General features: G+C 39.6%; 1 protein-coding gene across 3 annotated transcripts in view; it reads right to left on the bottom strand.

Moving 5' to 3' along the window:
* FRMD3 (FERM domain containing 3) overlaps positions 1–21571 on the bottom strand; it is a 210241-nt gene that overhangs the window by 83832 nt on the left and 104838 nt on the right. For 2 of the 3 annotated variants that reach the window (XM_050945811.1, XM_050945813.1), the window contains exon 4: positions 8108–8186. The exons of the other annotated variant lie outside the window; for it this stretch is intronic. In XM_050945811.1, coding sequence (XP_050801768.1) covers positions 8108–8186 — 79 coding nt within the window. The remainder of the gene's footprint in view (positions 1–8107; positions 8187–21571) is intronic. 3 annotated transcript variants of the gene reach the window in all.

The following is a 21571-nucleotide window of genomic DNA, read 5'->3' as shown; positions in this document are numbered from 1 at the left end:
CCCTAATCTCAGTCAGTCCAAACATCTCTCTCTAAGTACAGTGTGTTACAGTTCCCACGAATAGATAGCTTTTAGATTCTTATTAAAAATCTGTGGTTTTGATATCTTGGAAGCCAGATTGTAATTGCCCCTCCTCTATGCTTTCTATCTGAATGATGAGTAAGTACATTATTTTGTCTGATACAGAGCTGGTAAAAAAAAACAGTGGGCTCCTAGGCCAGCTCTTTCAAAACTCCTGGATGCAAGTTATCCAAACCTCCTGATTGAAAAAAAATGCACAACTTTAGTATCTGCTGTTCTGCATCTTCCTGAAGAACCAGTGGAATGGAAAGTGTTATCATAGGATACAACCACATCATCTGGTTGCTTTTAACTACCTCCTAGCACAATAGGGGCCTTTGGGAACTAACTCATTATAAATGTTAGATGATAATTAGAAACCATAGAAACATTTCAGCTAAGAGCAAAACTCACCTATGTGATCACAGAGGGGCTCTTTAATGCATATACTGCAGTTATTTGGCACAGTGATGCCCAAGTGCAGAATATGTGGTTGCAGATCAGAGAAGATTTTCATCTGAACAAACCATTTTTCTCCTATTTTATGTCCACTAAGCAAATAAAATAATTTTCTAGTAAACCTTATGCTGTTTTGCACCTAATGGATTTTTGTAATTTAGTCTGTAAAATAAATTCATCTGCTTCTTAAGACTACAGATCACATCTCTGTAAAATTGTAAGTCATCTTGTCACAAATATCACACCTGATCCTACAAGTGGCTTCCCATGGGTACACTCCACATGAAGTTCACCACAGGGCGGGTTCTACATTCACAAAATTGCAGGGAAAAATGCAGCTGACCACTTCAACTTTATTTTATATAGGTTCTTTGTCCATGCTGTCAAACTCCCAGGGGCAATTTGGGTTTATTGTCCAGAGTGCATGGAATAGTCCATGGTAGTATAAATTTCTAATTCAGCCATGAAGTGGGAAGTGGAGCATGAAAAGCAGTGAAAATGCTACATTCCTCTGAAGATGCCCTGAGGCCCACGGGATCTCCCATATATCAAGATGTGCGAGTATTTGGAGGATCATACCCCTACTCACTCTGGAAGCAGCAAAATATCCCTTATCCCCCCCACTGGAACACAATTTCTGGCCTTTACCCAAACTTTTCCTGCTAAAGAGATGATTTGGCTCAGTTTTTCTTTGAATATATGAAACACCAGGGAAAAAATGTCTGAATATCCAGAAACTATTTATATTGGCCAAGATTTTTCAAAACTGAGTGCCTAAAGTTAGGCTCTTAAATCCAGATTTATGTATCAAATCAACTGGCCTTATTTTTCAAAAGTACTAAAGACGAATCACCAAACACGGACCTGCCGAGTACTATGCACGTTTGAAAATCAGACCACTAAACGTTAGCCTTTATATGATATTTACAAAATAAATAAATCTGACAATAATGTTTTTATTTCATCTACTTTGCACAGAAATATTTTATACTGTATTTTTTTATGACAACCAAATGATTCAAGATCTGTTTCTAAAACATGATTTAGAAAATAACATGAAGGTTTGCTGAAATAATCCACTTTTAACATGGTTTGTTTTATTTCCCCTGTAGTGATGATATTGGTTTCAGCAGCAGATAATCATGGATTATGGCTGATTCAATATTATCTTTTAGACCTTAAAGGGACTTTGGGTGTTCTAATTTTAACAGCACAATCATAGACAAGACACACTTCTAGTCTTGTAATATGACTGTGCAGGGATTAAGAGTTAGGAGTGCATGAGGCCCTTGGGTTTGAATTAATGGCACAAAAATGAGTAATGTTTTCTGTTTTTTTTAACCAAAGCAAAAACAGCGACACAAACTGACATTTAAAAAAATAATTTGTGCCAAAGTAGATCTGAGAAATCTACGGGCCTATTTGTCTTGCTACTGTCACAGACCCATTCTTCCCATACACAATCCTACATACTTCCATGCAGCAAGCTGATGCACAGCCCATCTCTAGGACAAATAGGGATTTTGGAGACCCTCTCTAATGCTTCTCTACAGGCTGCTCTGAGCCCCTTGCTTTTTCTCTCTCCACACAATACAGTAGTTTAAACATCCCTAAATTTCAAACTAAATAAATAAAATAAACCACCACTAGTACAGCTGATTAAAGTGGACATGGCAAACTAGATTAGATGTTTATGTAACATGCTGGCTAAGTGCATTGTTTCTGTTTCTAATGTCTGGTCTATCAAGAGATTAAAAGCTTACTTATACTAATAAACAGTTGCACCTTTAGCTCCAGTGGTAAATATACTTTGGGAAAAAGATATTGAATTCCATCCCTGCTGATGACTGTGGGGATGGGGCTGTTACATCTCTCTGCCCGCACATACACACTGCTAACCTCATCAGGTCTGTGATACTTATGTGACACAGGTTTGTGGAGAATTAATCAGCTGAAATGTGCCAAAATAAGGCAAGATGGTTTAAAAAAGAAACTTGGAAGAACATTGAAAATGTGTGCGCCTTCAAGCTCACTATCACAGTCCTGCAGTCTCTGCCCAGAAATCTGGCTGCAAGAAGGGGGTCTGAGTCAATGCAAAGAGAAACTAAACTGTGTTTGTACAGGGATGAACAACAAGATGAAAAACACGGGGTGGTCTTTTCCCCGGGGTTGTTGATTACTTGATTAGTGTATGTTAAAAATTAGTAGTTACTGTTGTGGTCTGGGATGTTCAGTAAGGTCAGACAGATGCTGCTTTTTACAGGCAGCATTCATTAGTCTATTAGAGACAGGCTGCTGCCCACATCCGACCCCCAGATATCTTGTATCTCCTGTATCAGGCTGTGTTATACAGAGAGCCACATACACTACGGATATAGTATCGGAGGCCAAGATCACACAGATTACAGACACGTCTAGTGAAATTATAATGCCTGCTCTACACATACCCACCCCTATCCTCACAGTTCCTCCCCATGGCTGCTTCATCAGGAGAGGGGAGGGGGCTCACAGGTCCCTTTCCTTCTATTGCTCTCTGATCAGCTGAAAGAACTAAGAACTGAATTCATTTGTAAGAGTAGAGTGCTAGTTGGTGCGTTATGGGTAAGGCTGCAAGTCTGTCACAGAGGTCAGATTCCTTGACTTTCTGTGACCTCTGTGCCTTCAGCACACCAGCTGCTGCTGGGGCAGTCTCAAGCCACCGCACCCCACCCCACAGCAGCATAGTTTGGGTGTGGGAGGGGGAAGGGACATGGGACAGAGTGAGGCAGGCTCTGGAAGCAGCAACATCCCCCTTGCCCAACTACTAGGCAGAGGGGTGGCCAGGCAGCTCTCCAGGCTGCCTCGGCCCAGAGCTCTGGCTTCTCAGCTCCCATTGGCTGGGAACTGTGGGCAGTAGTAAGGTAGTGTTGCATTTCCTGATTTTCAGACATTAAAGTTTGTATTTCCTTACCTCTACCTTTCCTAGTTTTTGGAGTTCTGAGTGTAGCTGAACTAAATGTTCTGGAAGGGCATAAGGCATCACTAGGCAACCTCTCCTTGGCATTAAGATATTTTTGTGCAGTTAATTACAACATATTTATCCCTCAGCCTATATAGGCACCAGGTTCTCTCAGGCCACTATTTAAAACTTGATTTCTCTGCTATCTAGTCTAATCCTAAAAGTACAAAAAATAACCTAATAATAAGGATTAAAGGGAAAAGACCAATATTTTGTCTGTTTTAGTTTGGTTTTGGCTGCAGCTGTTAGCCCTGAGGTCACTTCCTACACTGATTTGCTCTAACATAAGCATTACTTGGCTAAAAGCAAAAAAAGTATCTATCACAAGTCAACAGCTGCAGTGGAATTTCCACATGAAAAGTTTCCAACTGGTTCCTTCTGCTTCTTATTGGCAGCTAGGTTTTGAAACAGAGCAAAAGGTCTGTTAGGCTGCTGAATCCTGAAACTACCTGGTCCCCCGTACCAAAAAAAAACAACAACAAACTAGCTAGTGGAGTCTTCTGGAATTGCCATTAAGGACCGGAGCTGACCTTAAATAATCTAGCATCCAGACCTGTCAACTTCTTAAAGGGAAAATCTGTAATATGTAAGGTCTGACCACCCAGCTACCCCTTCCCACCGCTGTGTTCATTTATTGGTCCCTTAGCACGGTGGTTCTCAGCAAGGAGTAGTGTTCCCCTCGGGGTTTTCCAGGGGGTATGTCAACTCATCTAGATATTTGCCTAGTTTTACAACAGGTCACATAAAAAGAACTAGCAATCTCAGTAGAAATTAAAATTTCATACGATGACCTGCTTATACTGCTCTAAATACTACTATACACTGAAATGTAAGTAGAATATTTATATTTCAGTGGATTATTTTATAACTATATGGTAAAAATGAGAAAGTAAGGAACTCTTCAGTAATAGCAAGCTGACACTACTTTTATATTTTTATGTCTAATTTTGTAAGCACTTAATTTTTAAGTGAGGTGAAACTTGGGGAAGGCAAGACAAATCAGAATCCTGAAAGGGGTACAATATGGAAAGGTTGAGAGCCACTCCTTAGCAGTTTGAAACACTTTACACAATTAAAGCCACCTGCAGCTTTGTAGTTAAATTTACATACAGATTTATCAACATTTCAACATGTGTAGCCACCAATTAAGCAGACATCTAACAAGAGACCTATTAGCTTCACTGTTGGTGGCACCCACCAGAACTTTTAACTCCTATTTAAATTCTACACCCGTTATCACTTCTCTCCTTTTTTTAAATAAGCGAAAAAAAGCCAACACTCTGATAGGACTTTGTTAAACATTGGCACTCAAAAGCAAGGGAAATGAGACCACCTCTTGTGAAAGATCTTCCCTTCTTCCCATCTATCCATCCATATCTCTTTGATGATTGTAGAGTATTCTACTAAAAATGAATTTCTATAAAGCTTTCTAAAGACTACAATGTAAAGTAGTTCATATTGTATATTTAGAGAGGGTCAGCATATGTCAGATTTAACCTTGTGTATCAAACAATGCAAGAGATGCGATATAGTAAATGCTATTGTACACACAGTGGAGGGAGTACAAAATTAAGTACAAAGAGAAATACTCAGAGAACTGTAGCTAGGATTCATAATTTGTGCACTACAGCCATGGTGGATTAGCCACAGGGCCAATGGGGCCTGTGCCCAGGGGCCCCAGCCAATTGGGGCACCCTCACACCCTGACTCGTCCAACACTCCTGCCAGGGAGCGGGGTCAGGGCGCCGGGGCTTGCTGCGCTCCTGTCGGGAAGTAGGGCAAGCCCCCAAGCCCTGACCCCCACACCCCAGCAGGAGTGCCAGGCAAGTGGGGCAGGGCAAGACTATGCTAGGTGGCAGGAGTGCCGGGGGACTGAAGCGGAAGAGGTGGGGAAGGGCCCCGCTTGCTCTGGCCCAAGGCTCCACAAACCCCTAATCCGTCTCTGCACTACAGGACCTCACCCTTTTTTTATTTTTTTCCTTGTCATATAGCTGTAGTCTGTGTCTGTGTCTATGAGTAAGCTTGCTTTTGGGTCTAGCGATAAGAACAGGAGATTAGGAGAAGAGAGACCAGATTTTATCCCTGAGTCTTCTACTGACTTCATGTATGGCCTTGGGCAAGCTACTTCACCTTGCTGTGTCTTCGTTTCCATATTTAAGCAAGATACATTTATCTTGCTTGAATATGAGAGAGAATAACCTTTGGTAAAGTGCTCTGATCTTTGCAGACTCCAGGTGCTATCAAGAGTGCAGCATACTATCATTATGATTCAGCTGACTCCAGGACTTTTCAAGAGAGAGGCACACTCCTACGGAGCACAACTGGGGCAGAGGTCATCGTGCCAGAATGTCCTTAATTTTTTTCGAGTAAAGTATCTGAAAACATCCATGGCAAGACATGTAACTCACCAGCAAGGAAAGGTACAGTGCGTTTGCGGGGATGTCCTACTGAAAGAGGGAGCAAGGGTCAAGAGGAAACAACTGTTTACATACTGCTAAACACTGACACCTTTTATATCTTTTTAATCCACGGTCATTTTGAAAGAAGAAAATGAAGTCACTTAATTTAGTTTAGAAAGAGGGGGTTTTAGCTCCCATTTATAATCCCACACACTGCCTCCTGCAGCAAACTCTCAGAGCCTATGTAGTTATACAATTACATTTTCCTATTTTTAGATATGTTTCCTGTTCCCTATTTCCATGTGAAAGACCCATATAAGCAACAAGAAAAACTGGCAAAATGACAATATGGAGAAATGAGCAAAACGGACTATACACAAAATGCTGTCAAATGCAAAAGTTAAAATGAAAAGGAGATTATTTTTCCTTTAGTATTGCTTCTTAGCTTTTTAGCTAAAATCAAGAGTATTTTGCCTTTAGCATCTTTCAATTTATAGTTATATTAACTGATACTTATAAGAACCGTAAGTAAAAAAAATTGGGACAGCAATTTTATTTTAAAATGACAACTTTTTTTAAATTAATCTAAAATCCTTCCCAAAAAGCCTACAGCGGTGGAATTTTGATTCCCTCTCTAGGCCCTGAACAGTGCACAGTTCCTAAAAGAAAGCAATATAAAGATAAGAGAAGGCTTTGATCAATTCAAAAGTTTTATAAATAGCAAAATCAATCAAGTAGCATTACTTACATACCATAGCTGCTTCATACCTATAATAAACGTTAAAAGAATGCATTCTGTGTAATATGCATATGGATACTTTGCCCTTATACAAAAAATTTCCATTATATGGCCTCAAAATATTTTATGAAGATTAATTAAAGAAGCCTTGCAGCAAATTTGTTGCATGCCCCAGGGTTACACCAAATTTACACAGAGACACACAGATTTGTCTAAGGAAAGATACTAATAATTACCCCAAGTATCCTAACTCTCAGTTCCCTGTCCAGTAAACCACTTAGTTCTAATATTTTACCAAAAGGAAAGTAAATGTAATATGAACAGCATTCTATGTCTGTTGTATAAATACATACATATCCAGAAAAACATAGCATTTAGCAGAATGCAATCTGTTACTACATCTTTCAGTACAATATTCAGTAGTAATTGGACCATTCCAATGCATCAAGTTATTCACTTGTATAAGAATCTGCAGGATTGGGAACAATGTTACTGAAGTGCTTTGAGAATTTCCACAATATGACTTATTTCATTGCACTCCCAGTTGTGAGGCATACATGCACTCCTGAAAAACAAAACTGGTGCAGGGCCACTACTGACTCAATTTTTTCCAATATATTTTTTGAAAATATCCATGGCAACAGAACATACATGTTAAACAAGTGAGGGTTACTTAAAAAATAAAATTAAAAAAAAAAAAAAAAAAAAGAGATAGCAACCCTTATCCTTATCCATCCAACATGACTGTTCTGCTGCCATGGGCATCTTCAAAAGAATTTATTGTAAAAAATTCAGACTAGTGACAGCCCTCGACCTCCACACCTGCTGTGCTCTGCAGGAATGCATGCATGCTTCACAACCAAAAGTATAATCAACTGAGTAATAATAATAAAAAGTATGCAGCAATTCTATGGAGACGTTCCTGAGGAACGTCTCCAAGTTCTTAACAAACATTGTACTCAGTCCTGCAAACATGTGCACGTGAGTAAATTCAGTGGGACTACTCACGTTTATATTTGAAGAATCAAGTCATTACTAAATTAAGCTTTGCTACCACAGTGGTATTATCCTCCTTATTTTAAGATGAGGAATCTGAGGCACAGAACAAATTTACCTAAGGCCATACTGCTAGTCAGCGGCAGAGCCAAGAATAAATCCTAATTCCAAGTCCTCTATTCGAACCACTGACTGCCTCAATCTATGGTGCATTCCGTTGGAACCCACGCTCTCTGTCACCACTCATTTATGTTCATCAGTTAAGCTCCTAAAGAGTGCTTGGAAAAGTGAAAGATAAGTGTATGTTAAATAAATGCTAGCAACAGCTCAAATGTTTAGCACAGCATGTGTGATGTTACATTTTGCCGTGAACCAAGGGAGACCGATCCTGCAACTAAATGCATGATTTCTTGACTTGGTAAAGATTTACATTAAATGCACAGACAGAAAAAATACCTGGTGAGCTCTTCTTTAATCTTCAAGGGTTCATGTGGGTAGAATTTCACTCTAAAGCACATGGTATATGGTGGATGAGCTGAAACATTATAAAGAAAATAAAAAGGCATGAGAACAGCAGCACAGATCACCACCTCAATCACACTCCAGGAGAAGCTTTCAATGTTCTTACAAAATAGCCTATGAGATGATTAGCTCTGCAATAATCAGGCAGCACACCAAACAAAAACAAAAATATAAAAAATTTCAATGAAACATATGACAGGAAAGCCCAAAGCATATGCAGGATCCAGCCAAACTACACAAATCAATTATTACATGGTTTTGAACCTCACGGTATTTATTGCTCAACCCATGCAGTGGAATAAAATGTAATTGTTTTTCATGTCAACAAATACAGTAATTCGGAAGCTTTAATCTCCTATCTTGTTGCAATGAAGTGCAAATATGTCATGTATAACTATTTTTCCTGCTAATGGTAATGTCTAGATTACAAAAACAGAACAAGCCATTCATTGAATTACATTTGTACATTTTAAGAGTGTTTGCAAACAACTTACTTGTATCTGAACTGCTTTGTAATTAGAGTGCATCATCACTATCAGATAATCAGATCTCAAACTGAATTACTGTATCAGCAATGGGGTTTGATTAAGTTTGATGTTTTAATCTCTCCAAAGATAATATATGCAGTGCTTAATTATTCCAGTAAAATTACAGTAACACAATCTATATCTTTTTCACTAAGCTGATATTTCAGCTGTCATTCTAGTATTTGCCTATTATACACACACACAAATATATATAGTATATTAATGAACATAGCTTTATACTTTCTTATTTCAAGCCTTAACACAGCAGCAGGGAGATTCTGTAGTTCTATTCCAATAATGTAGTTTCCAGTGAACACTTAAATGTAACTGCAGCCCAGGGAAGCCTATTATCTAGTAAGTATCCTCTTCTGATAATCATGCTAGGGTGAGAAAACCACAAGAGCAGAGCACTACTAACGTGAAAGTAACAGACCATGACTTATTCAGTCAGAGGGAACCACCACTGATAGACAGATAGGCTGTCAAGCGAGTAAAAAATTAATCCTGCTGTTAAACAATAATAGAATATCATTTATTTAAATATTTCTGGATGTTTTTTACGTTTCCAAATATATTGATTTCAATCACAACACACAATACAAAGTGTACAGTGCTCACTTTATTTTTGACTAAATATTTGCAGTGTAAAAAAAATAGTATTTTTCAATTCACCTAATACAAGTACTGTAGTGCAATCTCTTTATTATAGAAGTGCAACTTACAAACGTAGAATTACGTACAAAAGACTGCATTCAAAAATAAAACAATGTAAAACTTTAGAGCCTACAAGTCCAACCAGTCCTACCTCTTGTTCAGCCACTTGCTCTGACAACCACGTTTGTTTACATTTGCAGAAGATAATGCTGCCTGCTTCTTATTTACAATGTCACCTGAAAGCGAGAACAGGAGTTTGCATGGCACTGCTGTTACTGCCAGCGATACAAAATATTTAGATGCCAGATGTGCTAAAGATTCATATGTCCCTTCATGCTTCAACCACCATTACAGAGGACATGCATCCATGCTCATGACTGGTTCTGCTTGATAACAAACCAAAGCAGAGTAGACAGACATGTTCATTTTCATCATCTGAATCAGATGCCACCAGCAGAAGGCTGATTTTTGTTTTGGTGGTTTGGGTTCTGTCGTTTCTGCATCAGAATGTTGCTCTTTTAAGGACTTCTGAAAGCATGCTCCCACATCTCATCCCTCTCAGATTTTGGAAGGCAATTCAGATTCTTAAATCTTGGATCGAGTGCTGAAGCTATTTTTAGAAATCTCATATTAGTACCTCCTTTGCATTCTGTCAAATCTGCTGTGAAAGTGTTCTTAAAACAAACACGTGCTGGGTCATCATCCGAGACTGCTATAACAAGAAATATATGATGGAATGTGGGCAAAACTGAGCAGCAAATACACAATTCTCCCCCAAGGTGTTCAGTCACAAAATTTAATTAACGCGTCATTTTTTTAACGTGCGTCATCAGCATGGAAGCATGTTCTCTGAAACGATGGCTGAAGCATGAAGCAGTATATAAATCTTTAGCGCATCTGGCATGTAAATATCTTGTGATACCAGCTACAACAGTGCCAGGTGAATGCCTGTTCTCACTTTCAGGAGACACTGTAATTAAGAATTGGGCAGTATTATCTCCCGTAAATGTACACAAACTTGTTTCTCTTAGCGATTGGCTGAACAAGAAGTAGGACTGACTGGACTTGTAGGATTTGAAGTTTTACATTGTTTTGTTTTTGAGTGCAGTTATATAACAAAAAAACCCTACATTTTTAAGTTGTACTTTCATGATAAAGAGATTGTACTTCAGTACGCGTATGAGGTGAACTATCCTATGATCCTAATTACAGGGTTGTTCAGATGAATGTGACCTTATCTATCTAATCTCAGGAAAGTATCTACAAGATATCCTATATTTCTTTGAATCGAAGGTTATTAGGTACAGTACTCTTCTTCCCCCCCCATTGATAAATGAGACAGACTCAATCAACATTTTTCTTGGGGGGGGGAACTCATACAAGCTTTCTTTCCCCCATTTTACTTTTAAAATAAATTATAAGCCTAGTAAACAATCTTTTCATTTTAAGTGGCTAGCTTGTAGAGTCCTTATTGTGTGCATATTACTGCACTGAAGTCAACAGCAAGAAAAAATAATCCTCTCTCACACATTCCCATACATTTTATGACAGCAGTCAGGACCACAAGAACAGCAACAAACATTACTGGTTCAGGGGAAACATGATTGTCAAGTTTGCCAGTCACCTTCCTAAAACAGAATTAAATTCAACCAATCACTCACACATTAGAGGTGGAAACACTGACAAATAAAACAGAACTTCATTTTCAAAAGAAAATTTCTCCACAAACTCCTCTCCACCCCAAGGAAAATATAATTGGGTTTATAGTAGCTATAAGGCTTTTTTTTTTTTTAAGAGCAGTTCTTTATCTTTCAGATAAAGACCAGCTGCTGTAGAAAAAATGCCCTAAGGCTTTTCCATATTGCTTAAATATATTCATAATTATAATTATTTCAAAAGGATTTTAGCACAGAGAATTGCATTGGGTGCAACTTCCTCACAATGAGGTTATTAATTCACCAGTTTATATACTAACAGAACTCAGGCAGTGAAGGAACTAAATGGAATAAAACCCACTTGAATTACACCATACATTGAAACTGTCAGCCGCAGTAAATCAAGACAAATTCCACGTGAAGGAACTTTACACATTACCTAGCATGTTTCCAGGCAATTCATTTTAATGTTTTTATTTATATCCAGCTGCAGACCATACTATGTGCTAAAGCAACACTTAATTGTAAGAAGTTCTTAGTTGAATCTAAGCATCAGCACACACATTGCTGTACGAGTATCTGTCTCATAAAATGTTTCTGAGCAAACCCACCTGAACAGCTCTGCTCTTCAAATACAAGGCAGAGAGAGTTGACTAGACAGTTTCAGGAGAATGATTTGCCGATGAAAAAACTATACACTCACTTCTTCAGTCACTTTGTTCACAGAGCCATCATCATCAAAAGCAACCCTACTCTGGAGAACAGCTATTTATGTAAGAAAAATCCTCTTGAAACACAAACTAGTGAAAAGCAAGTGTAAAAAAGAATCCAGAAACTTCAGGTGAATGGGTGGCAAATAGGGAAGCATGCCAACTGGCAGGATTTCTTAAACAGGCTGCCTTTGCATGAGGACAGAGCGACAGGGCTCCATATATACTCCCAAAAACACTGTTCCTTTCAACTGACAATATGGAAGAGAGGCAGGCATTGAAGTCCAAAAGCAGATGTTTAAGTTAAGTTATTTCTGTATTCCTGAGAATGCAAGTATGCAGAAAATTTTCTGCATACCTCAGTGATGTTCCATGTTGCCTGGGCAGTGTTAACATCTTAGAAGCTAGCAGGTTTTAAAAAGGTCTAGTATTCAAATATTTTTTATTATTCATCAACTCTGCAGAAGAATCTCTGGAGAATCCTGAACATATGCCACTATTCTGCTTCCCCTCTTGGCAAGTAAATCAAATGTTCATGCAATCCACTTGCTGAACACATGTAGGTGAGCCTGAGAGGATGCTAGTCTGTATGTGGTGGGGTTTTTTGGTTTTCGTTTCGGCGGAGGGGAAGGAGAGGGATACACCAAATGCACCACAAATTCCACATCACAGATTCTTCGTCAGTTACTGTACAACACACATACGAAGACAGCACAGCCTGTTGACAAACCTAATGATTCAAAGTATTTTAACAAGCCTTGGAAGGGATCATATGGGAAAGAATATAGGATTTTAAAAAAAGCCTACTTTAACAAGGATTCATGCAAACCCTTTCTAACCATTTTGCTTTGCATGGAGTCATGTCCACTCATTTTTTCTCTCAGTGTCTGTTTCTAACAGTCTGCAGAAAAGTTAGAACCAAACTCAAGTAAATCAAGTTTCAGACAGTTTTTAAAACTCGGAGCACTTAGGGTATGTCTACACTTCAGTTATACACCCACAGCTGGCACATGCCAGCTGACTTGGGTTCATGGGGCTCAGGCTAAGGGGCTGTTTAATTGTGGTGTACATGTTTGGGTTCAGGCTGCAGCCCAAGCTCGTGGACCCCCAACCTTGCAGGCGCCTAGAGCCTAGAGTCTTAGAGTTGAGCCCAAATGTCTACCCTGCAATTTAACAGTCCCTTACAGCCCAAGCCCAAATCAGATGGCACAGGCCAGCTGTAGGGTTTAATTGCAATGTAAATGTACCCTTAGACCAGTGGTTCCCAAACTGGGGTTCATGAAATGTTACAGGGGTTTCTCGGGAAAAAATTCCCTAATGGCAGACAGAGAGGTCCCCAGGAACCCCAGGCACCATGGGGCCAGCAGCCCAGAGCCCCTGGACTTCCAAGAGTTAAGCAGATCAAAGCAAGCATATCTATCACACTGAGGAGATTTAAACTTCAAGACTCCTTATAAGAAATGGAAAGGGAGGTGGATATTTTTTGCTGTTTTTAAAATTAAATAGGGAGCTAGTATTGTTTTTAAAATTATTATGAAGAACAAGTTTAAGCTTTGCTGTAATGTGCGTTGTTTGCCTGGACTGCCCAAGACCTGAATGCTTGTGTAGAAAGAACTCTTTAAGTTAGCTTCTTAAATACTTTCATGCTGGTTTCACATCTGATACTCCTTGATGAAACATAGGAGCCTTGTCTTATAAGAGGCTTACTCAAAGTGATACAAGCTATGAAAGTGAGATCTTGGAAGAGTGTTGCCATTTTCATAATGTAACAAAAATACTGTAATGATCAATAATAATTAATAGTGTGTAATAAGCATGTCATAAAAACAAATTTTATATTTCCAAGATCACTGCTTTTATAATTTATACTCAGGTAAAGGAGAAAATCCCTGGAAATATTCATTTTTAATAGGGGGTTTGCAAGACTTGACATTTAGTGAAAGAGGTTCACAGGTTGTTAAAAGTTTGGGAACCACTGCCTTAGACAAACCTGGCCTTTGGTTTAGGTTTCACTGCAACAATGAAAGTCAGGTGAGCTTTGGTTGATTTAAGAGTTTGTTATGAAGTTCTGAACAGGCCTAATTTCTGCATCTCTTCATTCTGGACTACGTAACTTCATCTCTTCGCGGGAGCATTAGGTGTGCATGTTCTGAGAGAGCTGCTGCCTGACCCCTTTTGGCTGGCATAGCAAACAAATTACTGTACTCCCAGACAGCAATGTCATTAGGAGTGGAGGTGGTGAGAGATTAACAAAGTGCAATGGCTCCCTGCCAAGAATATCATTCCAGCTCATCCTAGGAGCCAGGCTGACATGAACTCTGATTTTGTGCGTGGTAGAGCAGTGTGTTACCAATCAAGCCACAGAACTGATCTTCATGGATTTTCTTCCTTCTACCATATAATTTCCTTCCATAACAATTATAAAGGCTAGTCGGGCACTAGACCCTATAGTACTGGATGTTTCTCCCCAGTGAGCCAAGTTTAGAGAATGGCTACAGTACATAGTACACACACAATTTACTTTAAAAACAAACAAAAGGTTGGACAAATAGCACCCTTGAATACACTCAGCACTGCTGTTGAGGTCAGTAGGAGCCATTCTGGCATAACCAGGGGCAGAATTTACCTCAAGAAGCTTGGCGGGGTGGTGGAGGGAGAAGGAAACTTTATAGATCAACATTTTGGGAGGTGAGAGGAGGAGTGTTGCTTTCTCTTTATGACTCTTAAAATAGCAAATTCACCCCAAGGACACGTGTACAGAAGAGGAAAAAAAATGTCATTCTTAGTTCTACAAAGACACGTCTACCCTACTTACCAAAGGGGCACTTTCGAGAATTTTCCAATAATACATCAGCGTAAGTTGATCCCACAGGCAAGAAATCTGAAGTGTGGAGAACAAACCTATCGATTGCTAGCTCTGGACAGATTTTTGACCAGTACAAAATGAAACTGGCAGTAGTTCAAGAAATTGGAGACCCTTCAAAGCCTAATACAGCATGTTTCCTTTCACAGGCAGAACTAAGGGCAGTAAAAATGGCAAGGGGGTATACTTAGAACTTGTGCACCATATGTTCTGATGCACTCCACTTACTAATGAAGGTGGAAAACTAAAAGTAATATGCTAGGAGAAAGACTAGGTGCTGTGGCAGCATTCATACTGTGTTGTCCCAAGACAGGCTATTGTATTGCCACATAACAAAACAGCATGTTCAGAGATTCTTCCCCACTTCCAGGTATTCTTACTAGATATAAAGAACACTTTTACCATAGTTAAAGAGGAAGAAATTGCAGAGCATCATGTAAGAATCAACATCACTTATCCGGTGTACCTTATGACTTTCTTACAAGAATCATTATAACCTATTGAATGTATGGCTGCTGAAATATGATAGCTATGTAACATGGCTAAATATAGGGATTATGTTTGAATTGTTTTATGTATTATTCAACACCAAGAAATCTAGTCTGATAAAAATATGCATAAGAAAACTATTCCCATCCATTCCTGTCTGCTCATCAATACTGCACTTTGTGAATACAACATCTAGAAAGCTTGGTACTGTGCTGGAGGAAAATTAAATCCCCACATATGCCAGCTGAGATCAAGTAAACAGTCTGCTTAGGGACACAGAGGAGTTTTTTCCAGCTCTTCTCTACTTTTGCTCTATCTAAATCTCACTGGTCAATTAAGTTTAGAACATTATAAATCGTTAGTAGTAAGAACACCCTATTTTTGCACCATCAGGAAACAGATGTCCCTCATGACAGTGTATCACTGTTTTCTGAATTCTCTGTATTATGCTTACTATTATTCCTAACTTTTTACATAAAGTTGTTAGTGCCCATGTTAGTACCACAGCCCTAGGCAGGTTTTGCCCTGGCCTCCATGTTCAGGAAACAAGCATACACGTACTCTCAAACAAGAAGCATTTCCCCGAAAGTAACCGTTGGGGCTAGGCAAATTTTGTGGTCAGCCAGTTCCAGGAAACCCCCCCCCCCGAGGGTGGTAACGAGGCATCTGTAAATCTCCTAATTAGGAGAAACCTGGCCAAAAAACTGAACACGTCATTACCCTTATAAATTGCCCACCGTGCAAGCGGTGGGCAGGGAGAAACGCAGAAACCCGTACCCGTAACCGAGCCTGATCAACTCGAGGTCTCCCTCAGCTCCGTGTTCTCAGAAGCCTACCCGTTTGCTGGTGGTGATGAAACTTTTGTGGTTTGTGTGTGTAAGTATGCCTAGCTGCTAATTCTGCTAACTAACTGAGCCTGTAATCATCTGTTGTAAGCCGGAGACGAAAGCCGATTCTAGCCGCCCCAAAGCTCCTGCAAGGGGAAACCCACTAACCAGGAAACCTTGAACGCAAGGGGGATTGGCCGGAGTCTCACGGCAATCTTTAACTGTCTTACTGCATTTTTTTTTACTTAGACGAGTAATTGCATTTATGCTTAATAATAGCACCAATAGCACCTTTACTAACCCTTGGAAGGACCTGAATAACTACTGGGACCTAGAGCGGTACCAGGGTCAGCTTCTGTTTGTGATTGCAGTATTTTTATTATTTGTTCTAGTATTGTATTGTAGGCCCAAGTTGTAACTAGTATTAAGTTGCTCCTTATCCGCACCTGTGACCCATTCAATAAACCCTCAATTTTAACCCCACGACTCATTGTTTGCGTTATCCCCATCGCTACCTTCGGGGCACTTGTCACCCCTCCCGAGGACATCCAGTGATCGAGCCTCCGCCCTATCCCAGCGCTCATTACCTGGTAGATAACAGGCACCTTGTGACCATTTCGGTGGAGCGAGGGGCGAGAGTAATCAGAGATCAACAAAAGTCTCTATCTAATATACTTCATATAAAATACTCCCTGCCATCCCTTTCCTCCAGTCCCCCAACACAGAAGTTTTTAACTGAAGAGCGTACTATATGATCTGATTACCAACCACTTCCCTGCTCTTGTTTTCACATTCCTCATCCTCTACTGATCTCAGGTTTTCTTTTGGCTCACCTGGAATCATGATTTCATTTATTTAGTGAATACCCTTAATTTATAAAACTGTCTTTTGAATCTGAACCTCTGATATCATTAGATATTGCTGATTTTTACAAGAACAAAAATGCTTTTTGTTGGATAAAATACACATTAACAGGATAGCTAAAAATCAATAATTAAAAAAATTAAATAAATTGGATTTTTTTGATAAAAATGCTTTTTGAGATGGTTTTAATTAAGATATCTTTGAGCTATCATGTATCTCATCATGGAATAGGGATTATAAATTCTAATTCTATAGTATGAGACTATATTCACGTAATGTTTAAGAAAAGCTTTGTAAATGAGTTCCAATAGTTCATGGATTAGGAAACCAATGTTATGGGGTTCCAGGGGCTTTTGTATAGATTATTTAGGTTAATCTTTCTATCCACCCAATAGGACTCAGTGCTCAGTCTAGAAGATACCATCATAAATGCTTAGTTTTGCAGTTCTCAAATTGTGGATTTGTCTCTCCAGAGATAAAAACATTTTTGCTGTTAACAAGCATGTTAAGTAAATAAATATATAGAGGTGAGAAACAGACCTCACTCTTATTTCCCTCTGCAAACGTGTGTACACAGAGTCAATCCCTTACGTCTCTAAAAGTGCAAAGTTTCAAAAACTTCAATGAATAGAAGATTGTTCGGGGCAGAACAGATGTGGACAAGGAGAAGAAGTCTGGAGATAAATGTGAGAAGGAGAGACAGGCAGTAGAAACAAAAGTGAAACTGTTTGAGCAGCATATTCCAGAAGCCTTGAGGTCTTTCTGAGTGTAGCCATCATTGATTTGAGGTCTACCATACCATTCTCTTGCTAGAAGGGAAAACCTATAATGGCAGCAGGCTGTAAAAGAGATCCAGCTTGGGAATAAGAACCATTCAAGAAATGTGTTTGCTGATGTTTTAAAGAAAGTTGCACCAGTGAACTGGTGGAAGTCACTTAAGCACTTGGATTCAGAGACTGTTGAAGTGATAATCTCACTTAACAGCAATAGCTTCTTCTGCCGGTGTGGAAGAATATTTCCTTCCTTTGGACTAATTCATTCCAAATTGAGAAATCATTTGGGACCTGAAAAAGCAGGAAAGCCTGTTTTTCTTTTCCAGACTATGAAGAAACAGGAAAATGAAGGTGAAGACAACCGACTTAGCGGCAGAAGCCAATATTCTCATGTTGACCTGGCTGACAGTCAATTTATTTTTTTTGTTTTTTTAAAACAAAATATTTCGTTTAACTAAACTATTTTAACTAAAATAGTTACATAATTTTAACAAAAACAAACCTGATTCTAAAAAACTTGATGGTTTAACAAAATTCAAAAATTCATAAGCTTGTTTTGTTAAAATATTATGTTTGCTGTTGAAGAAAAAATCCAGAATACATAATGTCATTTTAGTTAAATAAAAATTTAAATGTCTGTCTGGTGATGTTCGCCTCCTAATACACCATGGCAAGAAAATCCTCCAAATATTTATGATTAACCTGTTGAATTGGAGATATTTATGAAGTGATTGGGAGGTGAACAATCTGCTTCAATTACCTTTGATAAAGAAATGACCAAACAATCATTCATTTTCTGATATAGCTGTAAAACTAATCTGAAAAGTTTTCAAAATAAAATCACTTTAAAAATGTATAGTGTGTACCTTTCTAAAAATGAAACCTACATCTGAGTTGTGAAAAATATGTATTAAGGTTATAACCACCAACTAGAATGCACTTTTATGTAGAAATCCATGATTAAATCGAGTCTTCCTGATTTAAAGCAAATCCAACCTGCACATTAATTTGGGGTATTTTTTTAAAAGTGTTTATTAGTTATCACTGGTATGACGACACACGTGTGCATGGCCTTTGACAAATAAAATTGCAGGTCCCTGCTGTGAGAAGAGGCCAATTTCGAGTGATCCATTACCTGCCGTCCAGCCCCAATTTCCAGCAGCTGGAGGTTCTTGAAGGACGCTCTGTCTTCCAATCAATACATTTGCTTACAAATTACTTTCTTTTTTTGGGGGTGGGGGCATAGTAGTGTGACAAAGTTCCTCCTCTACCTTGGTGGGTCCTGCACTTATTGGCGGATTTGCTCGCCTCACAGATTCACCTTGTGGGTCGGGAAACAGCCCAGAGACCTTCCCCTCTGGTAGCGGCCACAGTCCAGGTCAATTCCTCCCGTGTCTGATCAGGAGTTGGGAGGTTTGGAGGGAAAACCAAGCCCACCCTCTACTCCGGATTCCAGCCCAGGGCCCTGTGGACTGCAGCTGTCTAGAGTGCCTCTTGATACAGCTGCATGACAGCTACAATTCCCTGGGCTACTTCCCCATGGCCTCCTCCCAGCACCTTCTTTGTCCTCACCACCGGACCTTCCTCCTGATGTCTGATAACGCTTGCACTTCTCAGTCCTCCAGCAGTATGCCTACTCACTCTCAGCTTCTTGCACGCCTCTTGCTCCCAGTTCCTCACACGCACTTCCTCTCCTCTAGCTCCCTGGCTCCCTCTGGCCTGACTGGAGTGAGCCCTTTTATAGCATCAGAGGGGCCTTAACCAGAGTCAGGTGCTTAACAGCCTCACTTGACTCTTAGCAGATTAATTGGAGTCAGGTGTTCTCATTAGCCTGGAGCAGCCCCTGCTCTGGCCACTCAGGGAACAGAAAACTGCTTATCCAATGGCCAGTATATCCCCCTTCTACTACTCTGCTGTTCCCAACTGGCCTGGGTCTATCAGAGTAGATCAAGGAAAACATTAAATTTCACCTCTTCAGTCTCACCACATTTTAAAATAATTAAATAGCCTCATATATAAGTAACCTGAACTCTACCACCCAATGGAATCGAACACTACACTGAAGCATTCAAGTTTAAAAAAAAAAAAAGACTATGCCTTTAAGGGCATGTGGGCAAAATTCTCCCTCCTGTCATAAATAAAGCAGGTTGACAACACTCTTGGGTAAAACAAGCAGCAGATCCCAATGACTGAATTCAAGTCTCTACAGACTCCTGGAAGGAAATCATTGACAATCAAAGTAGTTTTGCTTACTGAACAAGACTTTGTCATCAGTCCATTTATGAAAAAAATAATCCAGGCCATAACATTTCCAAAGCAACTTGGCTGACTTAGCAGCTAAAGAGTAGGCAAGGTTTTGGAAAATAGAAACCTCAAACAAATGTGAAAAGATTTAGTTTAACTTTTTAGAAATCTTTGATTAATTCCTAGTGAATGGAAACCAAAACGTCTAGTTAAACATGAGTGAACACCGTTGCAAAAAAAAGCAAACATCGTTCTCTGATGCATTATCACTAGGATGACCAGATGGCAAGTATGAAAAATTGAGACGGGGTGGGTGCGGGGTAATCGGTGCCATATAAGAAAAAGCTCCAAATATCAGGACTGTCCCTATAAAATTAGGACATCTGGTCAACCTAATTATCACCAGGAGTGTTGTAAGCACGACATGAGAAGTAATTTTTCTGCTCTACTCTGTGCTGATTAGGCCTCAACTGGAATATTGTGTCTACTTCTGGGGGTCACATTTCAGGAAAGATATGGACAAACTGGAGAAATTCCAGAGAAGAGTAACAAAATGATTATAAGTCTAAAAACATGATCTATGAGAGAAGATTGAAAAAATTGGGTTTGTTTAGATTGGAGAAGAGAAGATTGAGAGGGGACAAAACAGTTTTCAAGTACATAAAAGGTTGTTACAAGGAAGAGGGTGAAAAACTATTCTCCTTAACCTCTGAGGGTAGGACAAGAAGCAATGGGCTTAAATCACAGCAAGGGAGGTTTAGGTTGGAAAACTTCCTATCAGGGTGGTTAAGCACTGGAATAAAATTGCCTAGGAAGGCTGTGAAATTGCTATCATCTTAAAAGATTTCTAAGAACAGGTTAGACAAACACCTGTCAGGGATGGTCTAGATAATACTCAGTCCTGCCAGGAGTCCAGGGGACTGGACTACATGACCTCTTGAGGTCTCTTTCAGTCCTATGATTCTGTGTCACTCTCCTTTTCCCTCCCACCTCACTCTTTTTCGCTCCCTTCTGGGGGAGAGGGGAGAAGACTGACGTGGGGACAGGACAGGGGAGGGGGAGAAATAAAAAAAACAAACAAACTACACAGACTTTTTAAAAGAAGACTACCCTTAAATTAATTGATAGCCAGATGTCACATGTTATAATTTTCTGCTTGACTGTTGCTGGTATTTAGCAGCCCACTGAAATTATCCAGCATTTGAGATTACTGGACTGAATTGATTGTATAAGGCTGTGTCTACACATAAAACACTAACGCAGTACAGATGCAGCAATGCAGCTGCATCTCTGTAGAATTTCAGTGTAGACACTTACTACAGCAATGGGAGGGAGTATTCCCGTCACTGTAGATAATCCACTTCCTCAAGAGGCAGTAGCTAGGTCGATGGAAGAATTCTTATGTTGACCTAGTACTGTTTACACACAGGGTTAGTTCGATTTTAACCAAGTCTTTCGGGGGGAGGAGATGGATTTTTCATACTCCCGAGGGACATTCAATGTCTATGTAACTTTTCACTGTGGACCGGCCTTCACACTGCATTGCCACAAGGCAGAAGACTCCAATTTGATTGCCACTGTGTCCTGTTTCTATAGTCTGAAAAGGATTGGGTGCACTACAGAGCCAGAGCACTCAGTTCTTTTCATGAGGGAAGGATGCACTGAATCACTCCAGAGATGTTGTGAGGCATCTGGTTTTAGTCTTAACCCAGAAAGTCTGTAGTCATAATGAAGGGCCTTGATGGTAAGTGCTGTAGAGTATCAGAAGTATTGGTCATAGTGTGGAGTTCTC

This window comes from Gopherus flavomarginatus, chromosome 3 (assembly GCF_025201925.1).
Source record: "Gopherus flavomarginatus isolate rGopFla2 chromosome 3, rGopFla2.mat.asm, whole genome shotgun sequence".
Classification (NCBI taxonomy): domain Eukaryota; kingdom Metazoa; phylum Chordata; order Testudines; family Testudinidae; genus Gopherus; species Gopherus flavomarginatus.
Note: the sequence above shows the minus strand (reverse complement) of the source record. Positions and strands in the feature narration are given on the sequence as shown.